A 9,341-nucleotide genomic window follows, 5' to 3' on the forward strand; every position below is an offset into this window, starting at 1 on the left:
TTTAAATCGTCTTTAAATAGTCTTTAAATCGTCTTTAAATCGTCTTGAAGTCGTCTTGAAATCGTCTTGAAATCGTCTTGAAATCGTCTTAAAATCGTCTTCACACACTTCACTTTCACTAATAACTCACACTCGATCCCGGAGGGGCCCCCAAAATTTATAGGATCATTGAACGTGGTTATAGTAAAAAATAAATTTATTAAAGTAAATTCAAATATAAAGTGTGCTCGCCGTATACATGTTCGTCTTAGCGCGTCGTAGCTTCAACTCTCTCGCGAACGCCCGATCGCCGCAAATATACAGGGTTTGTCCAATAAGTATCCGGATTGATGTCCTAAAATGAAGTGCGTTGAAGATATACGTGTAAGCCTTTCTTGGGTGGACTTTATGCCAGGATAAATAAACACAACAATCCGTGGTTGCAGTTAAAAACTATAATATAATTAATAATTAAACAATAATAATGAACAATAATACTCTATCTACATAATACGTTTACCGCACCTAAAACCGTACAAATTGTCGGTGTTTACATTCGTTCTTAGTCTTTCGTTACACTGACTCGGTTTTGTTGTTTTCTTGGGCACTGCGTAGTCGCCCCCACTCCACCTGTCACGTGGCATTGGCGGGCACACTAAGTTTGGGGTAACGTCAAACTTACATCCCCCCCTTCAAGCTGAGTGGACGGCTTAGGAAATGGGTGATAAGGGATCAATTTACTGGTGTGAAAAAGGTTTGATTCATTCTTTCTGAAACCTCTATTAACTATATATATCACATTAGATACTTTATTTTTTATTTTATATGGACCTGTTCTAATTGGGTCTAATTTGTTTCTGTTCAATTTATTACCATTTACTATATATACTAGGTCTCCAACTTTGTAATCTATATAATTTGTATTCTTATCATAATAATTTTTATTTTGTCTGTGAGCTTTCATTGAATTTTGGAATGCTATTAATCTATCTTCTTTCAAGTTACGTTCATTACTAGGGTTTAGTTCGCTTAGTAGAGTTGATTTGTCTTTTCCAGTGAGCAAATAATTGGGTGTGAAACCTGTTGAACTATGAATTGTATTGTTATATTCTTTGACACATTCTTGTGCTATAATGGGCCATGGGCGATTTTTGTTCTCAAATATTTTACATCTTATCCTGTTGATTAGTGTTTGATTCGTTCTCTCATTTAAACCATTAGAAAAAGCACAATCCACTGCTGTGAAGATTAAGTTTATCTTTTGGGACCTCAAATATTGTTTAAATTCTTTCGAATTTATACCTGCATATTGGTCTGTGAATAATGTTTTTATGTTATTATCCTTTTTTATTGTTTTTATTAGTTTAATAAAATCTTTCGCGCCTTGTGTTTTAGACGTTGATATAAACGCATACCTTGTAAAATGATCGATCAACAAATGCAAATACTTCTTTGTGCTTTTATTTCCTGCGAAACCGCCTATCGTATCTAGTGCAACGATCTCGAACGGCTCTGAGGCTGGGCCTAGTTGTGATAGTGGGGCTTTAAAGTTTCCTATTCTGGTCTTATTTTTGATGCAAGTTTCGCATGAACGACATATCATTTTAATATGCTTATACATATTTTTAAAATAAAATTTTTGTGTGATTGTCAATTCTAATTGTTTTGTTCCTATATGTCCTTGTTTATTGTGTACATCTTTAATTAGAGAGATACCAAACTCTTCAGTTAACCAAATTTTCCTTTTATTATTTAATGTCTTATAAATTATGTCATTTTCAATATCATAATTGTTATCTAATTTTAATTGTTTTTGATTGTTTATTATTTCGTCTATTTGTAAAAAATGTACTATTTTTATTACTGATGTTTCGTCGTCTTTGTTTTCTTCTAGAACCGGGCTTCGGGATAAACAATCAGCTTCTAAATTATTTTTACCCGGGTTATAAACTATGTCAAAATCAAATTGAGAAATATAGTTTAGTATTTGATTCAATTCTGGATCATTGCATTTTTTTACATTAAAGTTTTCGAGCGGCTTATGGTCCGTAAATATAGTGAATTTTTGTCCCATTAAATAATACTGCCAATATAGAATAGCTTCTTTTATGGCCAGACATTCTATATAAATTGCCCTTTTCTTCTTCTGTGATTCTGACAATTTTCGCGAGAAAAAAAAAAACTGGTTTTATAACCCCGTCATTTTGGGGTTGTTTTAATACTGCCCCCACCCCCTGTAAACTTGCATCCGTATAGATATAAATTGAATTCGTAGGATCAAAGATGGCCAAAATCGGCTCTGAGCACAAGTAATTTTTTATTTTTTCAAAACTTTCATGACACAGTTTGGACCATTTAAACTCTACATTTTTTCTTAAGAGGTTATAGAACGGTTCTAATATTATTTTCGACTGGGGAATGTATTCCAAATAAAAATTCAATTTTCCCAAAAATTGTCTCACATGTTTTCTTGTTCGTGGTATTGGAAAATTTTTTATAGCGATTACATTATCATTTATGGGTTTTATATAATTATCACCTATTTCATGACCCAAATATGTTATTTTTCGTTGTGCAAATTTGCACTTTGATAGATTCAATTTGAAGCCATATTTTTGCAACGCATTTAAAACTGATTCAATATTTTTCAAATGTTCTTCATAATTTTTGGAATAGATTAAAACATCGTCAATGTAATTTATCGTAAAAGCCGCTAAATTACTTTTCCTTATGACGCTGGACAAAATTCTTTGAAATATTGCCGGCGAGGATTTTAAACCGAATGGTAAACAACACCATTGCCAGTGCCCTTGATGCGTTACGAATGCCGTTTTATATTTGTCTTTGTTACGCACCGGAATCGACCAAAACGCCGAATTCACGTCTAACTTTGTGAAATATTTACAATTTCTTGCACGTAACGTTATATCTTCGATTCGCGGAAAAGGTTGACTCTCCGGGACTACTATTCTATTCAGCTCTCTATAATCAATACATAAGCGAGATTTTTTTGCTTCTTCTTTTTTGTATACTAATGTAATCGGGGCCGCATAAGGACTGCATGACTCTTCAATTAATCCTGCTTTTACTAATTCTTTAATTTGATTCTCTATTTCTATTTTATCTTGTATCGAACATTTATATGGTTTTTTCGATATGTATTTGTTTTCCGTTAGCTTTATTGTCGCTTCATAATTTTTAACTCTACCCACATCAAATTTTCCTTTTGCAAACACTTTCCTGTAATTTTTTAATATGTTTTGTATCTTGCGATCAGCAGTGTATATCTTATCGGACATTTCCTGTTCTTTTTCTACCTGGTTTATTTCTGTATTATTGATTTGTCTTATTTTTAAATTCTCGTCTTGACATAATTTAAATTCTTTTATAAAATCTAAACCCAGTAGTGCATCATCTTTAAATGAATTGCTTTTTACTATAAAAAATGGAAATTTTTTTTTCATGTTAAAAACCTTTACCGGTAAAGTAATCATACCTTCGGATTTTGAAATTCCCGAAATAGTTTTTATATTTTTATCCCCACTTATCTTTTTATCTAGATTTTGTTTTGCCCAAAAATCGTAATTTATTAGTGAAATGTTGGCTCCTGAATCATAGAGACCAACAATTGGTTTGTCATTCACAAGAATTTTTAATTTTATAAGTGGGGTCACTATACGTTTCTTGCCTCCTCGGTAAAAGATACTGCATCTTCGATCTCTATGTTATTAGCTATTTTGATTTTATCATTTTTGTCTGTTTTTCGGTTTGCTGTTTTTGTACGACATACCTCCTCTGGATGGAATCTATTTTTAAAACCTACACTTTCACAATATGCACAAGGCTTCCGCGAGCGTTGGTTTGTTTGTCTATCTTCATTATATTTTTGTTTGTCATCTTTTTTCTCATTGAAATTTCTATTATTTATAGGTTCCATTTGACTCAGTAATGACATTAAGTTGTCTATGTTTGTTAAATTTTTCCTCTCTAATCGCGATTTAACAAAGTGCGGAAGAGCAATTACAATTAAGTTTATTTGTGAATTTATCGTTAGATCTGGGTCTATGTCTATCAACATATTTCTCTTCTTCAAGGCAAAGTCCAAAAAGGGTCCATTTAGATATCTAAATGTGTAGGCATACGCAATTTCAGACCACGATTTTTGATTGAATGTATCCATAAATGACTTATTCCAATGTTCCCATTCACACGTTAGCGAGTTTGTCTTTAAAAATATTGAAAACCAATTTGAAGCGGGACCTTCTAAAAATAATCTTAAGACCTCTGGATATTTATTTTCTTTTATTTCGAGTCGTTTGCATTCTGCCACGAAAATCTTCATCCACGACTCCGCGTTAAAGTTTTTTCCATTAAACTTCTCCAATATTATATTTTTCGAAATAGAATGGATTGGTTTTTCCTGGGGTGGGTTTTCAGGAGCAGGATGGTTTGATGGGATAGGGGAATCAGTCTGAATCGCTTCCAAATAATACCCATCAAAAACAACATTACCTTCATGATCCACATAACTGTCTTTCAATTTGCCTTCCGCCAAGGTGATGACGACGTTCCGAAATTTGTTGCGCAGTTTCAAGCTTTTGACGACTCCCTTCGTTACTTGATTTTCAAAAAGATTTGGGTGTTCAGCCTTTGTCTGTGCCCCTTCAGGGAATTTGAAAATTTCCGGTTGTCCCACCAATTGAATTGTCTTGACCTTAACCTCCGTAGTTTTGCTGTCCACTGCCTCGGAGACAAAGTGGAATCTTGCTTTTATGTCCCCCATATTTGTACGGTTTTGTAAGCCTTTCTTGGGTGGACTTTATGCCAGGATAAATAAACACAACAATCCGTGGTTGCAGTTAAAAACTATAATATAATTAATAATTAAACAATAATAATGAACAATAATACTCTATCTACATAATACGTTTACCGCACCTAAAACCGTACAAATTGTCGGTGTTTACATTCGTTCTTAGTCTTTCGTTACACTGACTCGGTTTTGTTGTTTTCTTGGGCACTGCGTAGTCGCACCACTCCACCTGTCACGTGGCATTGGCGGGCACACTAAGTTTGGGGTAACGTCAAACTTACATACGTACATTGAGTTAATAATCTTCAAAGTATGCCCCTCCTGCATCAATACACCGTTGCCAGCGGGTTTTCCATTGTTTATACGCTTCCTGGAAGTCGGCAAGCGTAAGACTGTTCAGGCACTCCGTCGAAGCCGCTTGAACCGCCTCAATCGTCCCGAAACGATGTCCTTTAAGGCTTCTTTTAATGCGAGGGAACAGAAAAAAATCAGAGGGTGCCATATCTGGACTGTAGGGTGGTTGGGGTAGTGTTGTGATGTTATGCTTCGTCAGTATCTGTCTCACAATTAACGACGTGTGACTTGGCGCGTTGTCGTGATGGAGCATCCAGGAATTCGCGATCTCCCTTCGTACGCGGCGTACTTTAAGTCTCAAACGTTCGAGCACTTCTGCGTAAAATTGGCCATTCACTGTTTGTCCAGCAGGCACAAACTCCTTGTAGATAACACCTTTTGCGTCAAAGAAGACAATAAGCATCGATTTTATCCTTGACTTGCTCATACGAGCCTTTTTCGGTCGAGGAGAGCCGCTTGTGTGCCACTCAGCACTTTGCATTTTTGACTCCGGATCGTATTCAAAAATCCATGTTTCGTCACCGGTAATCACTCTGTCTAAAAGATTTGAATCCCTCTCCAAACATTTTAAAAGTTCATGAGAAATCGTCACACGGCGTTCTTTCTGTTCCTCTGTTAAAACCTTCGGAACCAATTTAGCGCACACTTTTCGCATTTGCAAATCCTTGGTTACGATAGAATGAATAGTGGATTTCGTTAAATTTAATTCCTGTGCAATTAAACGAATGCTTAAACGGCGATCGGAATTCAAAATTTCCCGCACTTTGTCGACATTCGTATCGGATCGGGACGACGACGGTCGTCCAACGCGTTGCTCGTCTTCAACGTCTTCACGGCCATCTTTGAAATTTTTGTGCCACTCAAAAACACTCGTTCTGGACCTGGAATCATCCTTGTAGGCCTGACGAATCATATTAAATGTCTCCGTAGCAGATTTATTTAGCTTAACGCAAAATTTAATCGCACAACGCTGGTCGATGTTTCGTTGCATTTTGATTCTCGACGCGAACGTTAAATACGCTTCCACTTCAAGCACGATATAAACGAAACAAATGGTGGAAAACAAATGAACCTAGATTTTTATTATACATAACAACTTTCCGCATCGATCTAGCTAATAGAGATTGCTCCCTGACCTACCAAACTAGCAGAAAAAAATCAGTCCGGATACTTATTGGACAAACCCTGTATATTACCCTAACGCTCTTTTGTCTTGATTGGGGGTTTTCCGTACGCAAATCCTGCTACTCGCCACCGATTGCCATGTGCTACCGATTGCCATGTGCCACCGATTGCCACGTGCCACCAAAATCGGCACGTGTCACCCCTATGCCGATTCCAAGAACTTGACCTCGGAATCGGCTACAAAGATTTACCGAGAACGGCGAAACATTAAATCCTACACTCTTAGCCAATAATACTTCTTTTATGATATTTAAATTTCAACAACTTTTTTCACTTTATTATTACTTAAAAAAAAATATTTGTTAATGTTAATGTTGTTTGAAAAGAAGTATTATCGCACGATGGAAACCACGAGAAGGTGGTGGGCTTCTTCCATCAGGATGGGATAAAATGGGACAGGATGGATGATATTGGATAAGATAATTTGGATAATTATAATTTCAACCCACCAACAAGTCAGTAGGCACACGCCAAGCAAGGGCATGCGGGACGCCGTCCGCAATCTCTCTTTACAGCGCAGTCCGACGGCGGTTCGTTGCAACATTTTTTATTTTTATAATTTCCACCCACCAACTGCACTTTACAGCGCAGTCCGACAGCGGGTTTTTCGAATGTTTGCCTGACCTTCGGTCACCGATCTTTTCCGTTTTTCCAAGCGCTTCCTTTCTTCTGTAATATATTCGGGTTCCCTAATAGGCATACCCCTGTTGTACCGGCTATCTATACAGGGTGTCCCGTAACTAGTGTTACTCCCTGAAAGGGGTGGTAGAGGACGTCATTCTGAACAAGATTTTCCTTTGCGAAAATGGGGTTTGAAGCTTCGTTTTTGAATTATTAAGGAAAAACACGGACCAATCAGAGCGCGAGGATTTCGCGCGTCGAGAAGCGGGAGCGACAGCTTGAAGTCCAGCGGCTGAACGCGAACGCGATCAAGAGTCTTTGCCTCGGAACAGTCTAAACATCCAACGCGAAGTCTTTACATCGAAACTCAGTTAAATAACGAACAGAATAATTAAAAGTATTGTTTATTTATTCATTCATCATGAGGGAGGAACGAAATTAATTATGCGTAATTAATGCAAGTTATGCAAATGAAATTTATTGAATATTGCCATTCGTTATCGATGAAGAATGTGAAATTAAATATTGAAAATTTTTTATTTTACTTCTAACAATAATATTAGTCAATGAATTTACTCATTTTAATGAAAAATAATTATTCAGTTCGCAAAAAAAGAGATTCAATTTAATATCTAATAAATGTATTAACCGGTCTACCTTACATTCACAGGAAATTTATTAAAATAGCACTCACCCATTGTTTGAAAATAATCCTGTTTGAAAATAATCCTTCAATGAAAGCGTTGGGGGTCCTGAGTCGTCCCGCTGATCATGACCTGCCGTAACATCGGCACCGTATACCACAGCTGACAGCACTCAGAGGTCACTGCACTGACTTCAGTTCACAATACGATCATTTTCACTGTCATTTTTCAGCAAATCTTTTCAGCTACTTTCTTCACGCCGCGGTTCGCGTTTGTAAAGCGAAAATTCACTCACGGTTCCCGAGTCAGTCTATCGAAACAACCCATTTTTTAATAAACGAGAAACATTATCCGCGTTATATCGCGTTTGGCCTCATTTTAATCGGGAAAACGTCACCAATATGTTTAAAAGATTTTAACACGCTTCTGCCCAAACGGTAAAGCGGCACTACTTTTCGCGACCATTCTCGTGCGGAACGCGAAACACAACTGCCGAACAGAATATGCAGGCGTTTTTCTAAAACAGTTGAACGTTCTTGACGCGGCGATGAGCCGTGCTATTGCGATCGTTTCTGGAAAAATACTACACCCATAACAATACATCGGTAATATCGTGTCGTAGATATTCAGTTGTGTAGTATTTTTCCAGAAACGTTCGCAATAGCACGGCTCGTCGCCGCGTCAAGAACGTTCAACTGTTTTAGAAAAACGCCTCCATATTCTGTTCGGCAGTTGTGTTTCGCGTTCCGCACGAGAATGGTCGCGAAAAGTAGTGCCGCTTTACCGTTTGGGCAGAAGCGTGTTAAAATCTTTTAAACATATTGGTGACGTTTTCCCGATTAAAATGAGACCAAACGCGATATAACGCGGATAATGTTTCTCGTTTATTAAAAAATGGGTTGTTTCGATAGACTGACTCGGGAACCGTGAGTGAATTTTCGCTTTACAAACGCGAACCGCGGCGTGAAGAAAGCAGCTGAAAAGATTTGCTGAAAAATGACAGTGAAAATAATCGTATTGTGAACTGAAGTCAGTGCAGTGACCTCTGAGTGCTGTCAGCTGTGGTATACGGTGCCGATGTTACGGCAGGTCATGATCAGCGGGACGACTCAGGACCCCCAACGCTTTCATTGAAGGATTATTTTCAAACAGGATTATTTTCAAACAATGGGTGAGTGCTATTTTAATAAATTTCCTGTGAATGTAAGGTAGACCGGTTAATACATTTATTAGATATTAAATTGAATCTCTTTTTTTGCGAACTGAATAATTATTTTTCATTAAAATGAGTAAATTCATTGACTAATATTATTGTTAGAAGTAAAATAAAAAATTTTCAATATTTAATTTCACATTCTTCATCGATAACGAATGGCAATATTCAATAAATTTCATTTGCATAACTTGCATTAATTACGCATAATTAATTTCGTTCCTCCCTCATGATGAATGAATAAATAAACAATACTTTTAATTATTCTGTTCGTTATTTAACTGAGTTTCGATGTAAAGACTTCGCGTTGGATGTTTAGACTGTTCCGAGGCAAAGACTCTTGATCGCGTTCGCGTTCAGCCGCTGGACTTCAAGCTGTCGCTCCCGCTTCTCGACGCGCGAAATCCTCGCGCTCTGATTGGTCCGTGTTTTTCCTTAATAATTCAAAAACGAAGCTTCAAACCCCATTTTCGCAAAGGAAAATCTTGTTCAGAATGACGTCCTCTACCACCCCTTTCAGGGAGTAACACTA

At 37.0% G+C, this 9,341-nt stretch overlaps 1 protein-coding gene across 2 annotated transcripts; it reads right to left on the minus strand.

The window, feature by feature from the left end:
- Positions 1-362: 362 nt before the first annotated feature.
- Positions 363-5,004, minus strand: LOC143265993 (uncharacterized). 2 transcript variants are annotated; one of them, XM_076541042.1, is made up of 3 exons: positions 4,918-5,004; positions 4,492-4,845; positions 363-432 (listed from the first exon to the last, which is right to left on the minus strand). In XM_076541042.1, exons 2-3 carry the CDS (start codon positions 4,760-4,762, stop codon positions 386-388), a joined length of 318 nt encoding a protein of 105 aa, XP_076397157.1. In that variant the 5' UTR covers positions 4,763-4,845; positions 4,918-5,004; the 3' UTR covers positions 363-385. The 2 variants fall into 2 exon arrangements, with proteins under 2 accessions (XP_076397157.1, XP_076397156.1); XM_076541041.1 differs by lacking the exon at positions 363-432 and having other exon boundaries at positions 2,524-4,845.
- Between the last annotated feature and the right edge of the window lie 4,337 nt (positions 5,005-9,341).

This window comes from Megachile rotundata, chromosome 2, assembly GCF_050947335.1.
Source record: "Megachile rotundata isolate GNS110a chromosome 2, iyMegRotu1, whole genome shotgun sequence".
Taxonomy (NCBI): Eukaryota; Metazoa; Arthropoda; class Insecta; order Hymenoptera; family Megachilidae; genus Megachile; species Megachile rotundata.

What these genes read in the sequence shown, in the direction of transcription:
- LOC143265993 (XM_076541041.1), bottom strand. Translation starts at nt 4,762, where the DNA reads ATGGGGGACATAAAAGCAAGATTCCACTTTGTCTCCGAGGCAGTGGAC.